Source organism: Geotrypetes seraphini, chromosome 3, assembly GCF_902459505.1.
Source record: "Geotrypetes seraphini chromosome 3, aGeoSer1.1, whole genome shotgun sequence".
NCBI lineage: Eukaryota > Metazoa > Chordata > Amphibia > Gymnophiona > Dermophiidae > Geotrypetes > Geotrypetes seraphini.
The window spans coordinates 365,063,135-365,090,241 of NC_047086.1; the positions used below are offsets into that span (position 1 = coordinate 365,063,135).

Sequence of the window (27,107 nt, forward strand, 5' to 3'; positions counted from 1 at the left end):
TCCCCTACTTTTTATTGTTCATCGCTTTGTAATCTGTGAATAAAATTATTTTATCAAATCTCAAATAAACTTGAAACTTGTAGGGAGAGTCCTGATGGCCAGGCAATAGGGACAGGTTATCCTAGTGGCCACGGACTGGCCCTGACGCCCCTAGTATGCAGACCTGGTGCGTCTTCAGATTGGCTGACCACTGAGACCGGCCATTCCAGGGACTCCTCTCTCAAGGTCCAATTGTCCTGCAAGATCCAGAGTGCTTTAGCGCAAGATCTAGAGCAGGGGTAGGAAACTCCTGTCCTTGAGAGCCGTATTCCAGTCGGGTTTTCAGGATTTCCCCAATGAATATGCATGAGATCTATTTGCATGCACTGCTTTCAATGCATATTCATTGGGGAAATCTTGAAAACCTGACTGGAATACGGCTCTCGAGGACCGGAGTTCCCTACCCCTGATCTAGAGCAACTGATCTTCCAAAACAAAGATGTATTTTCCATGAAGCTAGGCACTCACAAGATCATCACGGAGCCTGGAATAGTTGTACCCCAACAACCCTACTGGAACCCTGAGTCTCAACAGCATGATAAGGGAGGACGAAGACATGTTACAGATGGGAGTCATAGAGGAATCCTTCAGTAACTGGTCCTTGCTGATAGTACTGGTGCCGAAGTCCAATGGAAGTATAAGATTCGGTATTGATTTTCAGAGAGTAAAAGCGGTGTCCAAATTTGATACCTACCCCATGCTTAGGATGACTGAGTTAATTGACCAACTAGGGAACGCTCAATTCATCTCCACTTTGGATCTGACTAAGGGGTACTGGCAGGCACCCCTTGACCCCAAAGCCAAAGAAAAGGCAGCCTCCTCCACCCACCAAGGATTATTCTAATTTACAGTCCTCCCATTTGGATTACATGGTGCCCCAAGTACATTCCAGCATATGGTAAACTGCCTCGAGACCCCATCAGTGATACGCAGCAGCCTATCTAGACGACATCATGTTGTATAGTCCTAGCTGGAGATCCCATCTGATCCAACTTGAAGCTGGCCTAACCGCCAATCCAATCGACTGGCTCTCTCCTGTTCCCCACCTACCTCTGCTGAAATTAAATCTTCAGGTCAACCAGCAATGTCAATGAGGTGAGCCTGCTGCTATCGGCTTGCCTATAAGCCTTTATTCTGCAGTGACTTCTTGTTCCTGCATAGGCGGGACAGCTGCAGAATGAAGGCTTCCAAGGCAGGCTGACAGTAGCAGGCTCATCTTGTTGACACTGCCAACTGGTATCATCAGTGATGTTATTAATGATGTGGCAGAGGGAAGGCCCCAGCAGGGCAGGCCATGAGCAGCCTGTTCAGAGCACTGCCTCTGCTTACTGGCCACCACTGTTGCTGCTTTAGGAGGCCTGAAGGTGTTGGTCTCACCGGGGGGAGGGCGGTTGGTCACTGAAGCGGTGCAGAATCATAAATTCCAACTTTCATTACTTTAAACTTTATTACTGCTACCTCACGTAAAAAGAACCAACATGAACAAGTATTGACAATAGGGAGAAACAAGAGGTTACAGGGTTTGATTTGAGAGGAACTAAAGGAGGAAATAGCGGAACTACTACAGCAAATTTGCAACCTATCTCTGAAAACAGGTGTGATCCCGGAGGATTGGAAGATAGCCAACGTTACGCCCATCTTTAAAAAGGGATCAAGAGGTGACCCGGGAAACTACAGACCGGTGAGTCTGACCTCTGTTCCGGGGAAAATGGTGGAAGCACTGATAAAAGAAAAAATCGATGAACATTTTGAAAAACACGAACTTCTGATAACCAGCCAACATGGTTTCTGCAGGGGGAGATTGTGCCTGACCATCTTATTGCACTTCTTTGAGGGAATTAACAAACAGATGGACAGAGGAGACCCCATAGACATCATATACCTAGATTTCCAGAAAGCCTTTGACAAGGTGCCTCATGAACGTCTACTCTGGAAACTGAAGAACCATGGGGTGGATGAAGACGTGCATAGATGGATCAGAAACTGGTTAGCGGGTAGGAAACAGAGGGTAGGGGTGAAGGGCCACTACTCAGACTGGAGGAAGGTCACGAGTGGTGTTCTGCAGGGTTCGGTGCTCGGGACGCTGCTATTTAATATATTCATAAATGATCTAGAAACAGGAACGAAGAGTGAGATAATAAAATTTGCGGATGACACCAAACTATTTAGTGGAGCTCGGACAAAGGAGGACTGCGAAAAATTGCAAAGGGACTTGGACAAATTAGCGGAATGGGCAGAGAGATGGCAGATGAAGTTCAATGTTGAGAAGTGTAAAGTATTAAATGTGGGAATCAGAAACCCGAGGTACAGCTATACGATGGGAGGGATGTTATTGAATGAGAGTACCCAAGAAAGGGACTTGGGGGTAATGGTGGACATGATAATGAAGCCGACGGCACAGTGCGCAGCGGCCGCTAAGAGAGCGAATAGAATGCTAGGTATAATCAAGAAGGGTATTACAACAAGAACGAAAGAAGTTATCCTGCCGCTGTACTGGGCAATGGTGCGTCCGCATCTTGAGTACTGCGTCCAGTATTGGTCACCATACCTTAAGAAGGATATGGCGTTACTTGAGAGAGTTCAGAGGAGAGCGACAAGACTGATTAAGGGGATGGAAAGCCTTTCATACGCTGAGAGATTGGAGAAACTGGGTCTCTTTTCCCTGGAAAAGAGAAGACTTAGAGGGGATATGATAGAGACTTACAAGATCATGAAGGGCATAGAGAGAGTAGAGAAGGACAGATTCTTCAAACTTTCAGAAAATAAAAAAACAAGAGGGCATTCGGAAAAGTTGAAAGGGGACAGATTCAAAACAAATGCTAGGAAGTTCTTCTTTACCCAACGTGTGGTGGACACCTGGAATGCGCTTCCAGAGGACGTTATAGGGCAGCGTACGGTACTGGGGGTTAAGAAAGGATTGGACAATTTCCTGCTGGAAAAGGGGATAGAGGGGTATAGATAGAGAATTACTGCACAGGTCCTGGACCTGGTGGGCCGCCGCGTGAGCGGACTGCTGGGCACGATGGACCTCAGGTCTGACCCAGCGGAGGCATTTCTTATGTTCTTATGAGATAGGGGACTGAACAGCATTTTTTTTTTTTTTGCAGAAAAAAAGCAATTGTTCAGATATCCCCGATAAAGCAGCAGGATGTCTGACAAGAATTAATATTTCAGAGACATCCTCCCAGGTAGTTGTCAGCAAATTTGAGCTATATCTTTTTCCACAGCCTTGGCCTGCAAACTAGCGTTACCGGATGTCCGGATATACCCTGGCATGTCCTCTTTTTAGAGGACTGTCCAGGTGTCCGGACGGCTTTCCAAAATCCAGCACTCTGTCCAGGTTTTGAAAAGCTTTGAGCTGAGGGCTGCATCAGGAGGGCATCTGCGCATGCACGTTTGTGATGCAGTGACAACACACGCATGCACATGATGTCACCACTTCGCATGCACAGATGCCCTCCAGACGTGGCCCAAAGAGATGAGGTTTATGTGAGGCCAAGGAATGGAATGAGGCAGGGCTATGGGTGAGACAGTGGGGGTGGAATGGGGAAGGGTAGCGTATCCTTTTTTTGCCCAGCAAAAATCTGGTAATCCTACAAAAACACAAGGGGCAGGAAACTGCTGAGAACAAGGGGGAATCAAAACCAAAGCTACTGGTACTGTACTGGTTTGATCTAGCTTGCAATAAGGCTACACAGTCTTGTGAATACACATGACTTCTAACAGGGGTGTTGGGCAACAGATAAAAGGGATAAAAACTAATGCTTGGCAAAGCAGGGGAGAGTTATAGTTCCCAGGGCAGAGATGTATGTCATGGGATAAACTTCTCCTGTCTTTGTACCTCATACCTGAATACTAAAGTTTTTGTTTCTTCTTATTTTTAAATAACTTTACTTAATTTTATATTAAAGTGTGCTAACTGAATAAAGTGGAATATTAGCTATAATATCATGGGTGGTGTGAGTGCTTTCCTTGGTATTGCTGGTCAGACGTGTAGGGTGGGTGGCCCCTAGGACTATGAATCCTCTGTCACCTGCCTAGGTCCCTTACACTGGTCTTATAGACTCGGGAATCTGATGTTCCCACATACTTTATCCCCACCATTTGCTTCTCCACCCTGACGGAGGCACATCAGGATGGATGGAGGCGAGAAGATGCAGCCAGCATGCTGTAAGACACTGCTGAGTCTCCTAAGGGTGCCCAATAGCCTGTGCTCAATCCCTGTAAAGGAAAATCCAGACCCAAGGCCACGCCCCCATACCCCCCCCCCCTTAACCTGTTCATGCGTCGAGACACATGCGCAGATGCCGTCCCAATGTTGGAAGCTTTTCAAAACCCAAAGTGCCGGGTTTTGAAAAGCTGTCCGGGGAAATCCAGATATTTGGTAACCCTAGTCATATAGATTAATTCACATATGGAATGTAAGACCAGCACCCAGTTGTAATGGTCCTTATTGGTCTACGTTTTTGTCTTTACTCACTTTTCTTGCAGTGGGCTGTGCTGGAGGAGCATCTTATAAACATGATGGCAGATAAAGGCCAAATGTCCCATCCAATTTGCCCATCCGCAGTAACCATTATCTCTCTCTCTCTCCGAGAGATCCCACATGCCTAACCCAGGCCCTTTTGAATTCACACAGTCTGTCTCCACCACCTCTTCTGGGAGACTTCCACGCATCTACCACCATTTCTGTAAAGTATTTCCATAGATTTCTCTGGAGCCTATCACCTCTTTCCTATGCCCTCTCATTGCAGAGTTTCCTTTCAAATTAAAGAGATTCAATTCATGTGCCTTTACATTACGTAGGTATTTAAACATCTCTACCTTATCTCCCCTCTCCTGCCTTTCCTCCAAAGTATACAGATTGAGATCTTTAAATCTGTCTTCATACGCCTTATGATGAAGACCACACACCATTTTAGTAGCCTTCCTCTGGACTGATTCCATCCTTTTTATATCTTTTTGAAGGTGCAGTCTCCAGAATTGTACACAATATTCTAAATGGGGTCTCACCAAAGTCTTATACATAGGCATCAATACCTTCTCCAAGATTCATCCTCAGTACATTACATTACATTACATTACGGATTTCTATTCCGCCTATACCTTGCAGTTCAAGGCGGATTACAAAAGAATTGACTGGACATTTCCAGAGATGTAAACATTTCAGAGGAGATTACTGGACATTTTCCAGTGAGGATGCAAAATTTTTTTTTTTTTTTTTGGGTAACTGGAATTTTCTGGATGAAGGTGAGAGGTTGGTGAAGTGAGTTGGTGGTAGGTAAGGGGGTTAGGGTTTTTGGATGAATTTTTTGAAGAGCAGGGTTTTGATTTCTTTGCGGAACGTTTTGAAGTCGTCCGATGTTGTCAGCAGGTTGGTGACAGATTGGTTGAGTTTTGCTGCTTGAGTTGCCAGAAGGTTATCGAACATTTTCTTGCGATGTGTGCCCTTGAAAGGGGGGAAGGTGAAAGGGTTAGGGGTTCTTCTGTGTCTTTTTGAGGAGATCTGGTTTAAGCGGTTGGTTAGATAGGATGGGGAAGAGCCGTGTAAAGCTTTGAATAATAGGCAGTAGAATTTGAATTGAATTCGTGCTTGTAAGGGTAGCCAGTGGGAGTCTAAGAAGGCAGCTGTTATGTGATCATATTTTCTAAGTGAGTAGATTAGTCTGAGGGCGGTGTTTTGTATGGTCTGGAGTTGCTTTATCATAAAGGCTGGACAAGGGAGATATAGGGAGTTGCAATAGTCCAGTAGACCTAGTACTAAGGATTGTACTATTAGTCTGAATTGTGTTTGGTTGAAGAATTTTCTGATTTTGCGTAGGTTTCTCATAGTTAGGAAGGCTTTCTGTGTCGTCTTGTTGATTTGGGAGTGCATTGTGCAACATCTGTCTATGGTAACTCCTAGTAGTTTTAGTTCGAGTTGTATTGGGTATTTGGTGTTTTTGATTATCAGTTCTGTGATGGTAGGGGTTTTGGCCTTTTCAAGCAGGAGGAATTTTGTTTTTTCTGGGTTTAGTTTTAGTTTGTGATCCATCATCCATTTTTCTACTGTATCTAAGGTTGTTTCCAGCTTTTCTGTGGTGGTGGGCTCTGACGGGTCGAAGGGGAGGAGTATGGTGATGTCGTCTGCGTAGCTGAAGGATGTGACGTTTAGTTTATCTAAGGTGGCTCCTAAGGAGGAGATAAAGAGGTTGAAGAGTGTAGGTGAGAAAGGTGATCCTTGTGGTACTCCGCAGGGATTTGCCCATGGCTCTGATTTGGTATCATTGTATTTTACCCTATAGGTTCTTGATTTGAGGAACCCTTGTAACCAATTGTAGACCTTGCCTGAGATCCCTATGGCGTCGAGTATCTGTAGTAATAAGGTGTGGTCAACTAGGTCAAATGCTGCAGAGAGGTCAAGTTGTATTAGTATCATCTTTTTTCCTTTACTGATGTGTTGCCGGGCTATATCTAGGAGTGAGATTAGAAGTGTTTCTGTGCTATGGTTGGTTCGAAAACCTGATTGTGTGTGGTGAAGTAGGTTATGTTTTTCCAGGTAGTTTGTGAGGTGTTGTGTAACAAGGCCTTCTATTATTTTGACATACATTGGAATTGAGGCGATAGGTCTGTAGTTGGAGGGGCTATCTATTGGGCCCTTGTGATCTTTTATGATAGGGGTGATTATAATCTCTCCTAATTCCTGTGGGAATTGGCCTTCTGTTAGTGTGGTTTGAATCCATAGCATCAAGTTGGTTTTGAATGTGGTGGAGGCGTTTGATAACAGGTAGGTGGGGCAGTTATTGAGTTCGCTAGATGCATGGCTGTATTTATTGTAGAGTCGGTTCATATCCGACCAAAGTAGGATTGGGAAGTTGGACCAGCATCTGTCTGCTACGATGGCTTCATCAGTTGTTGGGTTTGTTATTATTTTTTCGAGATGGGTGGGTGTGTTTATGAATGCAGCTCTGATATTTGTGATCTTATTTTTGAAGTGATCTGCTAGGTGGATGGCTGTCGGTGGGTGGGTACCTTGAGTGGCCAGGTATGGTTTGGTGTCAGTGAGGTTCTTTACTAGGTTGAATAGTTTTTTTGTGTCTGGGATTTTTGTGCCTATCATTTTGGAGTAGTAGGCTTTCCGTTTTTCCTTGAGTTTGATTTTGTATTGGTTAATTTGATTTCTCCATGCTGTTTTAGTGTGTTCTGAGCTCTTATTTTTTTTCCAGTCTCTCTCTAGTTGTCTGCAGAGCTTTTTTGCTTGGTGGAGTTCGGAATCGAACCATTTATCAGAAGGTCTACTTATTTTAAATTTTAGTTTTTCTGGGGCTAGTTCATTCAGGATGGTTTCGCTTATGGTTCGCCAATGGGATATGAATTCGTTGGGGGTTGTGTTGGTGATGGCTTGGTCTGCTTTATCCCAAAATGTGAGGGGTTCGATTTTTTGGCGTATTTTGAAGGAGGTTTTTTTTGGAGATTGTTTGCTAATGTTTTGAGGCCAGTTGATGTTAAAGGTGTATTTGTAGTGGTCTGACCAGAGTGAGGGGTACCAGGCCCCATTTGAGATTAGGATTTCGGGTTTGTGAGGGTGTTGGGTCATGTAAGCAGCGACATCTAGTTGGTGGCCTTTTTCATGAGTGGGTTGGGGGTTAAGGATCTGGTAGTTCAGTGCTTTGAGGTATGAGAGAAGATTTATTACTTGTTTAGAGGTGTGATCTTTCATTGGTCTTCCATCTCTTCATGGGCCTGAGCAGACTGCTCCTCTTGAACACTCAGATTCAAATGGTTGTGGTGGACAAAGGTTCCAAATACAGATTACTATGCCAAAGCCCACAAATGTCTAGCCTATGAGTGGGCAACCTTGGTCCTCAAGGAGCACAACCCAGTCAGGTTGTTAGGTTTTCCCCAATGAATATACATGAACTCTATTTGTATATAATGAAGGCAGCACATGCAAGTGATCTCATGCATATTCATTGGGGAAATCCTGACAACTTGACTGCAGCACTTGAGGTTGTCTACTCTTGGTCTAACCATAGCCAGGGCTGCAGTTTACATAAATAGTCATGTCTTAGCTGGCAGAGGAGAAGGAAGTGATTTGTGCATCGGTTCACTTTCTCCCCTCTTGCCCATGATCTCTGGGGGAACAAGGGAGAATTGTCACCATCTACTCCAAGTGTACAATAGGGAAGGGGATAGACAAGAGTGAGTGTGCCATTATGGGGGCGTGGAGCACTGTAAGTGTGCATGGGGGGGGAGCAGCAAAAGCTGAGAATGTACAATTTTTGGGATTTTTTGGAGAGGTGGCAGAGAAAGCTGAGATGTGCTACTAGTGTGGGAAGTAATATGATAGCTGGAGAAAGAATGAGAGATGGGGAGGGGGATGTATTCCTGGTGGGAGGATGTATAAGAGGTAGTGATATTTACTTAGAAGATTTTGAAAGCATAATTAGGGGTCTTATTGAGATGGAACTGCAGTTAGAGTGAAAGATGGTACTAGGGAGGCTGGAGCTTGAGGTAGGAATTTCAGGCCTTAGGATAGGAAAATTCTGTGCAAAATCACTACAAATAACAGTGCAAACTTTTTCTTCATTTTCAAATATTGTGTACAGAATTCCCTATGGTCTTGTTGTGCCACTGGGGGCTTGTGTGCATCTGAGAAGCTGAAAGCTATGCCATCCATAGTTTCCCTACCAGCAGGGCCTCCCAAGGTGGACAGGTTTTAGTGGAGAATGGAGATGTCAGACTAATGATGTACCACCCATCTGGTCAGCAGCAGATGGGGAGTGTTGGAAGCAGAGGATCGTGTTTGAAGAGACAGGCTACCACATTGAATTTATACTGCATAGAAGAAAGGCACAGCAATCTACTTCTATATTCTGCCACAAAATCTTGATGTTCATCAAGTCGCTGGATCTCGAACATGAATATATGGCACCTAACAGAGGCTCCTACAATAATCCCCAGCAGTGCACACTCTCCCACAAAGCTATACCTGATTAAATGAAAGTACAACTATGTGCATGAACTCTAATGCGCCAGATATCAATCAGTCAATGTGTTCTATATCAAAAGAATTTTCTCTCTCTATTGATTCTCTCTATTCTTTGGGGCATCAGACATGCCAGTTGTTCGCCTCAATTTTTGGCGATACAACAATCTTAATGGCTATGGCTGTGGCTTCTTCATTCGCCCACTTGCTGAAAATTTTTTTAGCGTTTTATGTTTTTTAGATTTTTTAAATGTTTTTATATAAAGTGCTTTATGCTTTCACAAATAATTAATGAAATAACTTATCTTAAAAGCGTTGTTTCCTTGGTAAGATCGGGTCAGGGACCTGTCGTATCAAAAGTTGAGCATCGGGATGGTCAGTTAAAATTGAAAAAAAGGGGGACTTAATCTTGAAAAAGCCTCACGGCGAAACATGTCGATACGACAGGTCCCTGACCCGATCTTACCAAGGAAACAACGCTTTTAAGATAAGTTATTTCATTAATTATTTGTGAAAGCATAAAGCACTTTATATAAAAACATTTAAAAAATCTAAAAAACATAAAACGTTAAAAAAATTTTCAGCAAGTGGGCGAATGAAGAAGCCACAGCCATTAAGATTGTTGTATCGCCAAAAATTGAGGCGAACAACTGGCATGTCTGATGCCCCAAAGAATAGAGAAAATCAATAGAGAGAGAAAATTCTTTTGATATAGAAGAACACATTGACTGATTGATATCTGGTATACTACACTGGTCAATGTAGAAGTTATAGACTGAACTCTAATGAGGGCACATACTCTAATGCGGGCACATACCTAGTTTAAAAAGTAATATACAGGTATACAACAGCTCCACTCAAATGTAGAGATCAGGAACATGTACAGGCAAGCCCCTTAAATGTATACATGTTTCCATTGGCATGTGTACTTATGCATGCACATACAGTCTCAATTTTATTTAAGAAAAAAATCATTTCCATATGTAGAACAGACAGAAAATGCTTTAGGAAATTATATTCAAAGTGGTTAAAATGGGAAATCTTATTTTCAAAATTGCAACAATAAAATACAAGTCTTGCATTTATATAGTCCACAGCAGTAAGTGTAGGGAACATAAGTTAATGGTAAGCATGAGTGCCGTGCAGAAATCTAAGACACGCCCCTTACTGGGGACCGCAAGGAATGGCAAACTACGGCGCCCTCTCAAGTCTGCGTTCCGCCCTGCCGGAAACAGGAAGTAGCGTCAGAGGAGGTAGGACGCTGGAGAAGGGAAGAAGTTGTTGTTTTGGAAAAGGAAATCGGCGGGGCCGGTGGCGGGTGTCTTCAGGCAGGCATGAGTTTGAAGGTAGGCTGGGAGGGAGAGAGGTGTTGGGTCTCGAGAGGGAGAAGGGACGCCGGACTGAGGAGAGCTGGCAGAGATCATTGTAGAGGAGACGGGACAGTCCTTGAATGTGCGTGTGAGGGCGGGCGATGTTGGTATCTGCTTTCTTATGCTTGAAGTGCATGCCTTCAGTGCTAAAGCTGTTTTTGAAAGTGATAGGTTATGTTTTAGTTGCTTTGTCTTTTTAAAAGTATAATTATAGTTCCATTGTCTCTGCTAGACCAGTCCAGATGGAAATAGAGATCAGGGTTACAAGATGACGAAAATTTCCTTAGCCCAGTTTATACCAAAAAGTAGCCCAACAATTTTGACATTAGAAAACCAATATTGTAAATAACTTATCATAATACTGATAAATAAATTTATTTATTTTGATGTATTCTGGTTAGATATTATTGCCCAAGTTTTGGCAGGTTGTAGGCCTGTGTGCTCCAGGAGCTGTAGAAGGTTTCTACTAAATATTTTCTGTGGCGCTGCTAAACTTATGCAGTGCTGCATATAAATATGTGAGAGTCGAACCCTGCTCAATAGAGTTTTACAAACTAATTAAAACTGACAAACAGGGAATTTCTTACTGGGGGAATGATAACACCGATGTGAATTCTTTATAAATGAGTGGGAGCTGGGAGTTAAACGCAGCCTAGAAAAAAGTGGGCTTTTAGTTTAGATTTGAATACTGCCAGCTTCTCAAAACCCGATGGAAATTAGGTTTTCCTGGACACACTCGAGCAGTTTGTTCTGTGTTTGGGAGTGCTCAAGTATCCATAGAGCTGGCACGAAAGCTGGTGGTCGAAAGCTGCTCAGGAACAGTCTGCTGATGGTGTTAGTTTTTCTAATTCTTTATTTTTGCAAGGTTCCACTAGAACAGTGTTTTTCAACCTTTTTACACCCGTGGACCGGCAGAAATAAAAGAATTATTTTGTGGACTGGCAAACTGCTAAGACCGAAATAAAAAAACACATTTCTGCCCCGTCTCTGAAAGCTCGGTCCCCACAAACCATCTGATCCCATCTGCACAAGCCTCAGTTATGATTTTATATTGAACGTATTTTATTAAAGTATAAAAAGAAACAATATTCTGTACAATTGTCATTTGATAAATATAAATATTCAGAGCAAGGACCAACAAAACCCCTGTCTCCCCTCCCCTTCACATATATCCCCTCTACTATCAAGAAAACTGAACAAGCCAAATTATTACAGAATGCTACACAGAAATATCATGCTAACAGAATACTGCAGTCACACATGACAGGAATAGTGTTAGGCTTTGCAGTCCCCAGTTATGTCTCTAGCAGGATATATATTTCAAATCTGATATATTGTAATGACAAAATAGAAATAAAATGATTTTTTTCTACCTTTTGTGGTTTCTGCTTTCATCTTCTTTTCACTCTTTTCCTTCCAGCGTCTGCCCGTTCATCCACTGTCTGCCCTCTCCCCTTTCCATATGTATCTGACTTCTTTCTATGCCCCTCTCCCCTTTCCATCCAGCCTGTGCCTCCTCTCTCCTTTTTACATCATTCATTCCAGCTTCACTGCTTTCTTAATTTTTATCTCTCCTACACCAGATCTAGCATCTTTATCTCTCTCATTTCTCTGCTGACCCACTTTCCAGCATCAATCTCTCTCTACTTTCTCATTCCTGTCTCTCCCCTTTCCCTCATCTGATCTCTCCATTCCACCCTGATCCCTTTCCCTCCTCTAATCTCCCTGCCGGCTGTTTCCTTCCTTTTTTCCTTCTCCCTTTCCTCTTCCCCTCCCAGCAGCATCTCTCTTTCTACCTCCCTCCAGGTGCAGTAGCAGCTTCCCAGCCTCCAACAGTGGCTTCCTCTCCTTCCAGCAGCTCTCAGTACTTGCCTGGAGCAGTGATTTCCTTAGGCAGCCTTGGGTCCGTTGCCGCCTCTGAGGAAAGGGGAAGTTGCCAAAGTGAATCACTGCCCTGGTAAGTACAGAGCTGCTAGGAGAGGAGACAGCCACTGTTGAAGGCTCCCCATGATCTTACTCCTGCTGTGCCCTGCACATTCGCAACTCCCCCCAAGCCGGCAAAAACAGCTTTGCACTGCAGGCCCTGCCACCCAAGACGAGCCAGAGGCCCCTACCTGCCGCATCCTGCATGTGGGCAGATTCTCAGCACAGACGCTGCTGATGACCCCAATCCACACGCTGACCCCCTCTGGGCACGCTGACCATCTCCCTTCTACTTGTAGCTTCCCCGATGCCCTCTTCGGCGACTCGACAGGGGCAGCGATCAAGACAGGCTGCCGACGTCGGGACCTTCCCTCTCTGAGTCCCACCTATTTTGTTCCAACTTCCTGTTTCCGCATAGGTGAGACTCAGAGGGAATGCCAGACGTCGGCAGCCTGTCTTGATCGCCCGAGGCTTGGAAGAACACAAGATTTCCGGGGCAGGAAATTTAACGGCGTTGATCTCGCCGGCCCTGCGCAGACCGGCAGGAATTTTCTGCTGACCGGCACCGGTCTGCAGACCGGCGGTTGAAGAACTGTGCACTAGAATATAAGAATTGCCTTGTCCCACAACCCAACTGGAAACTTTCCAAGTAGGAGTCATTCGCCTTCAAATAGGCCAAAGGAGCTCTATAAAGAGGACAGAGCCACATCAAAAAAGTATTAGGAAGACCCAATTTTTCCAACACTTGGAATAGATAAGGCCAATAGATTCTATCAAAAGCCTTTTCAGCATCTATACCTAAAATTAGAGCAGTGGCGGTTTGTCTCAGCATAAACTTTTGGGAATGAGCAATACTGCCTTTGAATTCAATGCATTCGTGACAAGTACCAATTCAATTTTTGCATTTCAGGATAACTATTTGTATTTTAACATGTTAATACACTAAATAGACTTGGTATCTAACAAACACTTGAGACTATTAGACTCGTGCTAGTTCACTGTGTTTGTTTTACTTTGTAGTTTCACGATTTTGAAAGTTCAAATTGGGTCTCTTTTTTGTTTTTGTTTCCATTTCTTTATTCATTTTTTTCATCTTACATCAAGTGTACAATATTACATCAATTAAATCACATACATTACTTGAAATTCTTTCCTATTATTATTTCAATACATATTTTAAACCCCTCCCGCAATCTCCCTTTCCACAATTATTGTTACATTACATTACATTACATTACGGATTTCTATTCCGCCTATACCTTGCAGTTCAAGGCGGATTACAAAAGATTTGACTGGACATTTTCCAGTGAAGATACAATTTTTTTTTTTTTTTTTTTGACAGAAGAGAGATAGCTGGATACATTCCTAAGGGGAATTAGGGGTTGGATAGTAAAATGACAGTGCCGAACTGTGTGATATGGACAAAGAGAATATAGTTAGAGTAGGTAAGATTACCATCTAATTTTTGGGGTCTGTTTGCTTGGAAGGTGTTTAGGTGGGTTATTTGGGGAAGTAATATCTTGAGGTAGGTGAAGAATGGTTAAGATATTTGGATGAATTTTTTGAAAAGCTGGGTTTTGATTTCTTTTCGGAATGTTTTGAAGTCGTCCGATGTTATCAGCAGATTGGAGATGGTATGGTTGAGTTTTGCTGCTTGTGTTGCCAGAAGGTTGTCAAACAATTTCTTGCGTAGTGTGCCTTTGAGTGGGGGAAAAGTAAAAGGGTTTGGGGTTCTTCTGTGTCTTGAGGTGGAGATCTGGTTTAAGCGGTTGTTTAGGTAGGAAGGGGAAGAGCCATGTAACGCTTTGAATAATAGGCAGTGGAATTTGAATTGAATTCGTGCTTGTATGGGTAACCAGTGGGAGTCTAAGAAGGCAGTAGTTATGTGATCATATTTTCTGAGTGAGTAGATCAGTCTGAGGGCGGTGTTTTGTATGGTCTGGAGTCTTTTTATCATAGTGGCTGGACAAGGAAGATAGAGGGAGTTACAGTAGTCCAGCAGACCTAAGACTAGGGATTGGACAATTAGTCTGAATTGTGCTGGGTTGAAGAATTTTCTGATTTTACGTAGATTTCTCATGGTTAGAAAAGCTTTCTGGGTCGTCTTGTTGATTTGGGACTGCATTGTGCAGCATCTGTCTATTATAACTCCTAGGAGTTTTAGTTCGGGTTGTATTGGGTATTTGGTGTTTTTGATTTTCAGTTCTGTGATGGTAGGCGTTTTGGCCTGTTCGAGCAAGAGGAATTTTGTTTTTTCTGAGTTTAGTTTTAGTTTGTGATCCATCATCCATTTTTCTACTGTATCTAAGGTTGTTTCCAGCTTTGTTGTGGTGGTGGTATCTGATGGGTCGAAGGGGAGGAGTATGGTGATGTCGTCTGCGTAGCTGAAGGATGTGACATTTAGGTTATCTAGAGTGGCTCCTAGGGAGGAGAGAAAGAGGTTGAAGAGCATAGGTGAGAGTGGTGATCCTTGTGGAACTCCGCAGGGGTTTGCCCATGGCTCTGATTTTATATCATTGTACTTTACCCTGTAGGTTCTTGATTTGAGGAACCCTTGAAACCAATTGTAGACCTTGCCTGAGATCCCTATGGTGTCGAGTATTTGTAGTAATATGGTGTGGTCAACTAGGTCAAATGCTGCGGAGAGGTCTAGTTGTATTAACACCATCTTTTTTCCCTTACTGATGTGTTGCCGGGCTGTATCTAGAAGTGAGACAAGTAGTGTTTCTGTACTATAGTTAGTTCGAAATCCTGATTGTGAGGGGTGGAGTAAGTTATGTTTTTCCAGGTAGTTAGTGAGGTATTGAGCTACTAGACCTTCTATTATTTTAACGTATATTGGTATTGAAGCGATAGGTCTGTAGTTGGCGGGGCTATCTATTGGGCCTTTGTGATCTTTCATGATTGGGGTGATTAAAATCTCTCCTAGGTCCTGTGGGAATTGGCCTTCTGTCAATGTGGTTTGAATCCATAGCATGAAGTTAGTTTTGAATGTGATGGAGGCGTTTGATAACAGGTAGGTGGGGCAATTATTTAGGTCGCTGGAGGCATGGCTGTATTTATTGTATAGTCGGTTCATATCCGACCAAAGTAGGATTGGGAAGTTAGACCAGCTTCTGTCTGCAACAATGGCTTCCCCTGTTGATGGGTTTGTTGTTATCTTTTCGAGATGGGTGTGTGTGTTGATGAATGCGGTTCTGATGTTGGTGATCTTGTTTTTGAAATGGTCTGCTAGGTGGATTGCTGTCGGTGGGTGGATTCCTTGTGTGGCAAGGTAAGGTTTGGTATCAGTGAGGTTCTTTACTAGGTTGAATAGCTTTTTTGTGTCTGGGGTTTTTGTGCCTATCATTTTGGAGTAGTAGGTTTTCCGTTTTTCCTTGAGTTTGGTTTTGTATTGGTTAATTTGATTTCTCCATGCTGTTTTAGAGTGTTCAGAGCTCTTATTTTTTTTTTTTCCAGTCTCTTTCAAGTTGTCTGCATAGCTTTTTTTCTTGGAGAAGTTCGGAGTCGAACCATTTATCAGAAGGTCTGCATATTTTAAATTTTTGTTTTTCTGGGGCTAGCTCATTCAGGATGGTTTCGCTTATGGTTCGCCATTGGGATGTAAATTCGTTGGGGGCTATGTTGTTGATGGCGTGGTCTGCTTTATCCCAGAATGTGGAGGGTTCGATTTTTTGGCGTGCTTTGAAGGAGGTTTTTTTTGGAGGTTGCTTGTTGATGCTTTGAGGCCAGTTGATGTTAAAGGTGTATTTATAGTGATCTGACCAGAGGGAGGGGTGCCAGGTCCCATTTGAGATATGGATTTCGGGTTTGTGAGGGTGTTGGGTCATGTAAGCAGCGACATCTAGTTGGTGGCCTTTTTCGTGTGTGGGTTGGGGGTTGAGGATCTGGTAGTTCAGTGCTTTGAGGTATGAGAGAAAATTTAGTACTTGATTAGAGGTGTGATCTTCTAGATGGAGGTTTATGTCTCCTAGGAGTAGGTTATGAGGTGATGTTATGGAATTCTGGTAAATGAATTCTTCGAGAGCTTGTTTATTTTCGTTCCATTTTCCTGGTGTTGAGTAACAGAGGATGCATGTTAATGTTCCTATGAGAGAATCATCGGATAGTTGACAGGCTAGGAGATCTAGGTGGGGGGTGGTGTGTTTGTCTAGGGTCTTTATATTAATGTTGTTTTTGAGTATGATGGCTAGACCTCCACCACGTTTTTTTTTTCTGCAGATCAGTTCTATTTTGTAACCTGTTGGGCAGAGTTCTGTGATGGTGGGATCGGATTCCGAGGTTAGCCAGGTTTCGGATAGGAATAGGCAGCTTAGTTGTTTTTTAATTATCCAGTCCTTAATAAGGTCTGCTTTTGTGCTTATTGATCTGATGTTCATATATGCACAGGATAGTGAGGTGTTGTGTGTTTGGGGAGTGGGTGAGAGGTTTGGGTGGAGGAGATTTTCTTTGGTTTGTGGATGATAGTTGTGGTGTGCTGATTTTGGTTTTGGGGGTGGTCTTTTTCCCCAGCTGGTTGGTATGCTGATATGGTTGAGTGAGGAGCAGTCTATCAAGTTTCTGGGCGAGTATAGTTTTCTGGTAGGTAGAGGGAACCTAAGGGATTCTGTTAAGGTTGGGATAGAGGATGTATGATATCCTTCTGTTATTCTGTTGGTTAGGAGTAGGAAGAGTAGTAGATGTAGGAGTACGCTTGTAGAAAAAATGGGGGGCATAGTGAATTTTTTGTAGGGTGCGGGAGAGTCTGCAGATTGGTGTTTGGTGTGAGGAGTGAGATTCTGAGAGGTGAAGGGAGGTTGGGGAGGAGGGGGCATTTTTTTCTTCCCCTCTGTTCTGTTGCGTCTATAGCCCTCAGTAGTGAGTTCAGAGCTGGGTAGGTGCTATCAATGTTGTGTAGGGATAAGGAGAACTAACAATGGGATATAAGAGTATCAGCTATAGCAGTTTGTCTATGCTTATCTGGTTATTTTGGAGATAGACAGTACTATCAACTTATCAGGTTATATGGAAGACATACAGGTTAATATGGGGATAAACAGTATTATCAACTTATCAGGCTATATGAAGACATACAGGTTATTATGGAGTTAGACAGTACTTTCAACTTATCAGGTTGTATGGAAGACATACAGGTTATTATGGAGATAAACAGTATTATCAACTCATCAGGCTATATGAAGATAAACAGAACTATCAACTTATCAGGCAATTTGGAAGGAATATAGAATTTGCAGATACTGTCAAAAATCTATTGATAGGTGCAGTATATAGAGGTCGATTTTAGTGGATTGAAGTACTTATCATAACGTTTTGTCGCTTCAAAAAGTGACGCTTCACAAAGGCGCGCAAGGAGAGGCCCCCGCTGGTCTCGGGGGGGGGGGGGGGGCGGACACGGCTCAACACCCCTGCAGGATCGGCCTCCTGCCTCGTTTCCTGCCTGACCGCTGGATCGGTGCTGAGAGCAAGTGAAGATACAAGCAGCTTCCGTGCTGCTCTCTTTTAAGGAGAGGCCCCCGCTGGTCTCGGTGGGGGGGGCGGACACGGCTCAACGCCCCTGCAGGATCGGCCTCCTGCCTCGTTTCCTGCCTGCCCGCTGGATCGGTGCTGAGAGCAAGTGAAGATACAAGCAGCTTCCGTGCTGCTCTCTTTTAAGGAGAGGCCCCCGCTGGTCTCGGGGGGGGGGGGGGGGGCGGACACGGCTCAACGCCCCTGCAGGATCGGCCTCCTGCCTCGTTTCCTGCCTGCCCGCTGGATCGGTGCTGAGAGCAAGTGAAGATACAAGCAGCTTCCGTGCTGCTCTCTTTTAAGGAGAGGCCCCCGCTGGTCTCGGGGGGGGGGGGGGGGGGGCGGACACGGCTCAACGCCCCTGCAGGATCGGCCTCCTGCCTTGTTTCCTGCCTGCCCGCTGGATCGGTGCTGAGAGCAAGTGAAACAAATCAAACATATCATACGTGTAAATCTCCTAATGAAGATTATCGAAACGTGGTCTGCATAGGGACCCAGGACCCCCATTACACTTTTTGGAGATAAGTTTATGAATATATTGCAACTTTAAAGAAATAAACTTAACTATCAGTTAATACCTTCAAATTTTCAGTTAACTATACACAGTGATTGGGTTCTCTTGTAGAGTATTTTACTGGGAGGGCTACATACTTCTGAGCATATGTAAAGATTGAAATTGGTTTAAGCATCAGCTCTAATTACATAAGAATATTTGAGTGCACTTATTCATTACTACTGTGTTTTGGTAACATATATAAATGCAGAGGGTTTTGGAAATTTATTTTATGAGACATGAATCTACATGCTTCCCTCCTTTCTTCTCTTAGCTGTCATACCCCTGTCCTTGCTGGGTTGGCTGTGTAGTGATTCAGGTGTGTGTTTCATTTTCTTGGTTGTAAATGCTACCATGAAACTATTGACTGATTTGTGTAGTTTGCTGCTAGCTGCAGTGTTTATGGCTACCTAGGAATTAAGTATGGCAATATCCATTCCCTTAGAAGAGTTGACACTGTGGTTTAAGAAGGCAGTTTTATGATAGGTCAGCTAGATTGGGAGGCTATTTAGGCATATACTGTATTCATCTTTATCAGTGCTGAAACTGTCCAGACTAGAGGAGGTATACCCTCTTCCCTAGAAAAGGGAAAGGGAGTAAACTTCTGCTCCGTTTACTGTTTATGCTGGTGTATAGCCTGTATTTGCTCTGTCTTCAGCAGGAAGAAGGTGGTTGGCACAGCAGGTAGAATTCTAAAAGTTGTGTTAGCGTTGGGCTTGGGGGCTTTCGGGGTTGGCTATTTGTGTTGCAGGAGGAGCATAGAGCTTCTTTCCTCTGGGTTCTATGGAGGATGCCCTTGAAGCGGGTAAGGAACTTCCTTTTTGAGGACTTCTTGGCTAGAGCTGTTTTTGTCTTCTTTTTAATTAACTAAGCAAACAGAAGGAAAGCAAGGAAAAAAGGCAGCACGCAGATGTATTTACTTCTTTCCTGCAACTGCATCATCACCTTTTTTTTAAAGCTAGGTTCCTATAGTTTTTCCATAATCCATGTTTTGTGCTTTTGGTGAATATGTGCTGCACAATACTGTTGATATGCATATTATGAGGGGGCTATGAGAGGCCACCAGGTAATCCCTGTCTCCCGCTGCAGGCGCTGGATCCTGGATTTCCCTGCAGTGCCAATGGTGCTTGAATTTTCAGTTAAATTCTGCAACGCTCTCAACGCCATAAGTTGCAAAAGGAAAAAATTGCTTTTATTTCAGCCACTAGTCTTCTCACAGGTTCTCGTTCAAGGCAATATTGCCCAAACAGTTCTCACACTGTCTCTACTCGGGCCATGTACCCTAAGGAAATAACACTCTTTTAGCACAGTAATTCTCCAGTCCTCATCCGAATGAGGCATCTGCTTATAGTGGAGCTGCTCCAATTATCTCACTCCTAGCAGCACCTCTGCTCTGGGCTGGCCGCAGGGCCACCCAGCACTTCAGCCGCTTCCAACAGTCTTTTAAAAGTGGTCACTGCTCAGTCCAATACATCACTGTAATTCTTAGTAGCACTTGTGCTCTTCTAGGCTATATCACCCCTAACCTGCTTTAGTACCCGGTCAGGGTGCAGGGGATATTCCTCCCAATTGATTAGTTGGTTCTTAATCTACTACATTTATCATTTCTATAGCGCTGAAAGGTGTATGCAGCACTGTACATTTAGCATACAATAGACAGTCCCTTCTCAGAAGAGCTAACAATCTAATTTGACAGACAGGACATCCCAGGATTGGGCAGATTATGGTAGAGGAAATGATGCTGTGGGTATAGGTGTCCAACAGCAGTGAGTGGGAGTTATGAATTGAAAGCAATCTCAAAAAAGTGGGCGTTTAGCTTGGATTTGAATACTGCTAGGAATGAAGCATGACATATTGATTCAGGTAGCCTGTTCCAGGCAAATGGTGCAGCAAGAAAAAAAGGGACAGAGTCTGGAGTTGCCAGTGGAGGAGAAGGGTACAGATAAGAGGGTCTTGCCTGATGAAAGGAGTTCATGGGGAGGAGCATGGGGGAGATAAGTGAAGAGAGATATTGGGGAGGGGCTTCAGAGTGAATGCACTTGTAAGTCAGTAAGAGGAGTTTAAACTGTATTCAGAAATAGATGGGGACCTGGGGAGCCAATGAATTGACTTGAGGAGAGGGGTAATTTGAGAATAATGGCTCTCACAGAATATGAGTTATGCAGCAGTATTTTGAACAGATTGAAGAGGTGAAAGATGGATGTGCGGGAGGCCTGAGAGAAGTATGTTGCAGTAGTCTAAGCGTTAGGTGATGAGAACTTGGATAAAGGTTTTGGTAGTGTGTTCAGAGAGGAGAGGACGGATTTTGGTAATATTATAGAGGAGGAAGCGACAGGTTTTAGCGGTTTGTTGGACCTGAGCAGAGAACGAGAGAGAGAAGACAAAGATCACCCCAAGGTTGTGAGCTGACGACACAGGGAGGAGGATAATGTTATCCACAGAAATAGAAATAGAGAATGGTGAGGGGGAGGGAGGTGAGTTTAGGTGGAAAGATAAGGAACTAAATTTTAGCCATATTTAGTTTGAGATGGAAGTGAGACATCCAAGCCGCAATGTCAGACAGGCAGGCTGAGATTTGGGCCTGAATTCCTGTAGATATATCTGGTGTGGAGAGGTAGATCTGGGAGTCATCAGCATAGAGGTGATATTGAAAACCATGAGAGGAGATCAGTGTACCAAGAGAGCAGGTATATATGGAAAAGAGGAGAGGACCCAGGACAGAGCCTTGGGGTACGCCAATAGATAGTGGGATGGCAGTGGAGGAGGATCCACCGTGACATACACTAAAAGTACGATGAGAGAGATAGGAAGAAAACTAGGAGAGAACAGAACCCTGGAATCCCAGTGAGGACAGCATGTTGAGAAGGAGATGGTGATCAACTGTATTGAAGGCAGCAGACAGATCATGAAGAATGAGGTTAGAGTAGAGTCCTTTGGATTTGGCCAGGAACAGGTTGTTAGAGACTTTAGCAAGGGCAGTTTCTTTAGAACGGAAAGGGCGAAAGCCTGATTGAAGTGGATCAAGAATATTATGAGAAAAAAGGAAGTCAAGTCAACAGCGATGAACAACACGTTTGAGTAGTTTGGATAGGAAGGGGAGGAGGGAACTAGGGCGGTAGTTAGAGGGGGAGGTGGGGTCTAGGGAGGGCTTTTTGAGGAGGAGTGTAACTACGGCATGTTTAAAGACATCAGGAACTGAAGCAGTGGAGAGTGAAAGTTTGCGAATGTGACAGATGGGAGGGATTACAGTGGGAGTGATGTATCTGAGGAGGTGGGTAGGCATCGGATCAGAGGAAGAGGTGGTGGGTTTGGATTGGAGGAGGTTAGAAGGTGAGCAGTTTCCTCTTCTATGACTTCAGAAAAAGGAAGAAAGGGTTGTAGGGGTTGTTGAAAGGAGGTTGACAGAGTGGACAGTTGGAATGGGTGGTGGGAGAGGTGACATGGTTGAGAATTCAAGGTGGATCTTGTGAATTTTGTCATGGAAGAACTCTGCCATCGACTGGGGGGGAAAGTGAAGGGGGTGATAGCAGGTGGGGGCACTTTGAGTAGAGAGTTGAGTGTGGCAAAGAGACGGCGAGGGTTGGCACTAAGAGAGTTAGTTAAATGGTGGTAGTAGTCTTGTTTGGCAAGCAGGAGGGTAGATTGGAAGGACGTCAGCATGAATTTGAAATTAATGAAGTCGGCATGTGTACAGGATTTATGCCAAAGATGTTCAGCAACTCGGGCACAGGAGCGCAGGTAATGGATTTGGGGAGGTCAACCAGGGCTGGGGTTTGGCACGTCTTACAGGATGTGAAATGGGAGGAGCAAGGGTATTGATAGAAGATGAGAAAATGGAGTTATGGGAGAGGACAGCTTCATTGCTAGACTTATTTGACATAGTAGTAGAAAGGAGGGATGAGACGGTGGTAGAGAGCGTGTCAGTCAATAGTCTGAAGGTTCCTAAATGTATGGATGGTGATTGGTCGGGTTTGGGGGGGGAGAGGGTGATGAGTTGTAAAGGTTAATAGCTGATGGTCAGAGAGGGTAAGATTTGAGGTGCAGAATTATTTAAAGGTACAGCACTTTTACAGGTTATTACAGGTTTTTAGGTTATTACTACTACTACTGTTTATCATTTCTATAGTGCTGAAAGGTATATGCAGCAGCGCTGTACATTTAACATACAATAGACAGTCCCTGCTCAGAAGAGCTAACAATCTAATTTGACAGACAGGACAGGGTGGGGAGATTATGGTAGAGGAAATGATACAGTGGGTATAGTGAACTAAAATGTAAATACTTTTTATGCCCCCTCCTCTATTCATCATTGCTTTGTCTTTGCTCATTTAGCAGATTTACAAGCTTCATCTTGCATATAAACTATCACTTTTTCTCTCCTATTCAGGAAGACAATTCTAATGATGGCAGAGAAACAGAAGAAAATTCTAATGATGGAAGTCAACCATCGAAAAGGAAGAGGATGGGCTCTGGTGACAGTTCTAGAAGTTGTGAAACTTCAAGTCAAGACTTTGGGTAATGTATTTCATGTTTTTAAAATGTGACAAGGTAAGAAATGCAACAGTTTGTTTTCCTGTTAGTCTTCCTATGTAGCATATGGTAAAAAAAAAAAAAAAAAGATTTTCATTCAATAGTATCCTCCTTATTTTATCAGTTTTTAAAATTTATTTGAGAAGTAGGCATTCCTGATATTGTGTTCCAGTTCAGAGAGAGTAAGCAGGTTGCAGTCCAAATAAAATTGATACTATTGCAGTTCTGTAATTTTTTTTTAATTATTATTATTTATTTATTGAAATTTTACATAATTCACAAGAATATTCCTCTTGTACAAGTAAAACAGAAAAGAAACAAATTAAATAAACTGACATTTACTGCTATCAGGAAAATTTCATTCTTTCTTAGACCACTAACTGGAGAGAGAGGAGATGTGCAGTTCTGTAATTGCTAGTTGGTCTACAGAGATTTCACTGGTTTTAATTTGCTTATATTTTGATAAGAACAATAACTGCAAGTTAAACAATGAAGCTTTTATTAGGAGCAAAAATACTTGACTGGGTCACTATTTTACTCTTCTCTGAGTACTGGCTCTCATTCTCTTATAGATTGCCCTTTAAGACCCTAGTGGCAGCTCATCAAGTTTTTTATAATGGCATACTTCAAAATTTCACCATAGATCACTGATCCCCCCTATCCCTTCTTATTTATTGTGTCCCTCTTAGCAGAGCCTTCTGGTTGTATCTGCCTACCTGTGGATCTAACTGCATTGCATGTGTAATTTTTACTTCAGTGTGGTTGCACCAACATTGTAGAAGAACTTATCCATGGATATACAAACTAAGACGTTCACAAAGGCACCTATTTTTGAATTAGCATTTCTACCAGATTCTGTTGCACTTGCCTTCTTTATGTCTACTGTGTCACTGACAAACCCTGCTATGATCCTGTCTTGTTGCTTTGTTTAGTCTTATTTGTTATCCTTTCTCACCAGCTTTCTGGTTTAACTAGGTAAATATTTCCTCCTATGCTGCTAGTCTCTTCCCTGCTTTATGTATTTTTAATTTTGCAATTCAGCTTCTATTAATAGGCTCTATATTAAATAGAGTATGAGGTATGAACTATGAGAATAGATGGCCGCATGCTATGATGTCTGAGCTACACTCTCTCCGAAGCACCTTTTGAATTTTTCTGGTTTTGGTTTACCTGCTTAAAGTTATGCCGAAGAGGAGAGGACGCAGCGCTGTTGGAGCCTCGCAGTGTGAGAGGACGACCGTCTTCAGCAATATTGAGGAGCTGGTGAGGAGAATGCAGGATACGCCGAGATTGTCGGGGAGTCCCCTGCATGAGACGCACAGTGGAGGCGAATCTGTGCCGTTCTCTATAGGGTTGGAGACATCGTTGAGCCCCGATGTGAGAGCACCTCCCCCACGCCCTCAGTCCACCAGTTCCCCGTGAGCGGAGGCACTTCCTGAAGTCGGAGCTTGCCTCCTCCCAGAAGCTAGAGAGAACGAAAGGGGGACTGTACTACCGATTCCCTTGCCGGTGCAGAGGAATTTGGGAGCAGAGACTGAGGAGGAAGCGGTGGGGGATGAAGGAACCCAACATGTCGTTAGAAGAGATATCTTGCCAGTGGGTGAGCTAAGTACACTTAATTTACACTCATTTCAAATTGAGAAACCCTGGGAGGTAACATTGGACTCTCTGTGGGATCTTGTGGCCAATTTGGCAAGGTCTGTAAATCCGCAATTACAACAAATGGAAAAGAAATTGAATGATCATAATACTGAGATTAAAAATTTGAAGATTGGAATTGAGGATTCTAAGACTTCAGTACAGAATGTCTATCAAGAATTAAAAGTTTCAAAGCAAATTACTGAGACTTTAATTAAAGACAATACTAACTTAAGAAGGAAGATGGAGGCAATGGAAAACTTTTCACACAATAACAATCTTAGATTGATCAACTTTCCTAGGGCTTCTATGGTAGCTCCTACAGAAATGTTGAAACGTTATATGACGGAAATTTTGGAGCTCTCAGAAGAGACACTGCCTCCATTTACACAGGTTTATTATCTACCAAGTAAAACACAAGACCAGCAACAACAGGAATTAGGACAAGAACAAATGAATATATCTGATATTTTGGAAAGATCTGATAAAGAAATAGTGACCCCAGCAACTTTACTTCTGACAGTAGCTGTCACACTAGATAAAAACTGGTTGCTGAGACTCTTCTTTAAAAAGAAGCAAAAATAATTTTTAGGCTGTAAAATACAGATGTTTCCAGATTTGGCTAAGGAAACCCAGAGAAGGAGACGTGAATTTTTGTTAAGGAAACTTGGTGTTATAGCTCTAGGGGCGACATTTTACTTGCGACATCCTTGTAAATGTGTAATTATTTTTCCATAGCAAAGCAGCAGATGAATCCAGACTAGTGGGTATAGCTCACATCGACCAGCAGGTGGAGATAGAGAACTGATTAACAGTTGGCCTTAAAGCCTGGTGTTCCTCTTGTTACTTCAGTTTTGCTCTATCTCCCAGCAGGAATGGAGCTTACTCTACTAGCTCCTGGATTCTGGCTGGGGCCGGTTTGGTGGTGTTCCTGTGGCTTCCTCTGTTGAGACTCGGTCTCTTCAGTAGGACAGGGGTGCCTGGCTGAGCGGTGCCGGCTTTGGGAGCTACACCTGGGCCCTCCCAGGTCCCTTCTCCACCCTCCCCTCCGTTGGTTTGAGTGGGTTCTTGGGCCACTGCAGGAATGTGTGCTTAGGTTTCTTCATTCCAGTAAAAAAAAAAAAAAAAAAAAACCAACGACTTCCTGCTTGTGCTGAGCCATGCTGTGTTCGTGTGGCTTTCAGTACATTTACCAGCTGTAACCTGGCTGCAGTTAGAGCGGGGGACCGGTTGGTGAGTAAATTGTTTACTGGCTGCCTCCTCATTCGTTAGTCGGTCGTTCGTTTCGTACCGGCGGTAGCGGGGGGGGGGGGCGGAGTCGGCGGCGTGTCGCCGCGTTTGTGAAAAAAAAAAAAAAAAAGTTTTTTGGAATTCGCTGTTACAGCGATGGCAGCAGAGGCTACTCAGCGGTGCTCGCGCTGTGGGAAGCGCAGAGCACTGTCGGGCGTCTGTTCGGCCGGGTGTGTGGAGACACCGGCAGAAGACGCTTTCCTGCTAGCTTGTGAGTTAGCCATCTCCCGTGTCAGCGAGGCACGGTCTGCGTCCCCGGGCCTCGGGGGCGACTCAGGGGGACTGCAAGGCTCTTACGCTGCTGAGGGGAAGTCAGCGGCGGTCATGGAGCCGGGGTCGCTAGGGGACGGCGCGGCTGCGCGCCCCAGCGTTGATCATGGAGGTTCACCTTTATTGGGGGTGAGCTCCTTCTCTCCGGAGTTTATTATGTTGTTGCACCGAGCATTTCTGCTACAGGGCTCGCAGTCGGCCCAGTCGGTGCCGGTGTCTGGTCCGTCCCTACCTGGGCCTTCTACCTCTGCGGGTTTGGCCGGTGCTAATGCCGGACCGTCTACGGGTCCTGGGTTGTCGCCGGGGCGGTCGCAGGGGGCGAAGAAACGCAGACTCGCAACCGTGGACGCAGAGGGTACTCTTCCCTTATCCCCTTTCTCTCTTCCTGAATCTTTAGAGGAAGGTGAGGTCTTGGATTGGGAGGCAGAGGATCCCCCGGGCAGGGAGGTTGATGATCCTTCCGCGCTCCGGCTGTTTCATAGAGAGGAGCTGGCGTCCTTGATTTCCAAGGCTTTGCAGGGTTTAAATATCTCTCAGGAGGATGCTAAGGTGTCGGGTAACCCCCTGATGGCAGGTACGCGTAAGCCACCTAGGTCCTTTCCGGTGCATGAAGCCATGCAGGAGCTGATCTCGGCGCAATGGGATACGCCGGAGGCCAGTTTACGAGTGGCAAAGGCCATGCGGCTCCTGTATCCGGTTGACCCGAACGAACTTGAAAAGTTTAGGTTACCTAGGGTGGACGCTTTGGTGGCAGCGGTAACGAAAAAGACTACCTTGCCGGTGGAAGGGGGGGTGACACTAAAGGATGCGCAGGATAGGAAGATTGAATCTTCACTAAAAATGTCCTTTGAAGTAGCTGCGGTTACCTTACAGGCCGCTATTTGCAGCTCGTATGCGGCGAGGGCATGTTTGCAGTGGTCACAAGGGATGACCGATAATTTAATGGAGTCCGGGGGTTCTGTCCCTTCGGAACTGGCTGATTTGGAGTCAGGCTTGGCCTATTTGGCAGACTCCTTATATG

General features: G+C 44.2%; 1 protein-coding gene across 4 annotated transcripts in view; it reads left to right on the forward strand.

Annotated features, from left to right (window-relative positions):
- The first annotated feature begins 10,159 nt into the window (after window positions 1-10,159).
- The window catches only part of PHF10 (PHD finger protein 10), a 173,560-nt gene continuing 156,612 nt past the window's right edge, over window positions 10,160-27,107 (forward strand). The window contains exons 1-2 of one of the 4 annotated variants that reach the window (XM_033937288.1): window positions 10,160-10,260; window positions 22,746-22,873. In XM_033937288.1, the coding sequence (XP_033793179.1) occupies window positions 22,821-22,873 (53 nt within the window). In that variant the 5' untranslated portion in view covers window positions 10,160-10,260; window positions 22,746-22,820. Of the gene's footprint in view, window positions 10,354-21,967; window positions 22,097-22,745; window positions 22,874-27,107 lie in introns of those variants that run through there. The other 3 variants (XM_033937287.1, XM_033937285.1, XM_033937284.1) reach the window with 3 other exon arrangements.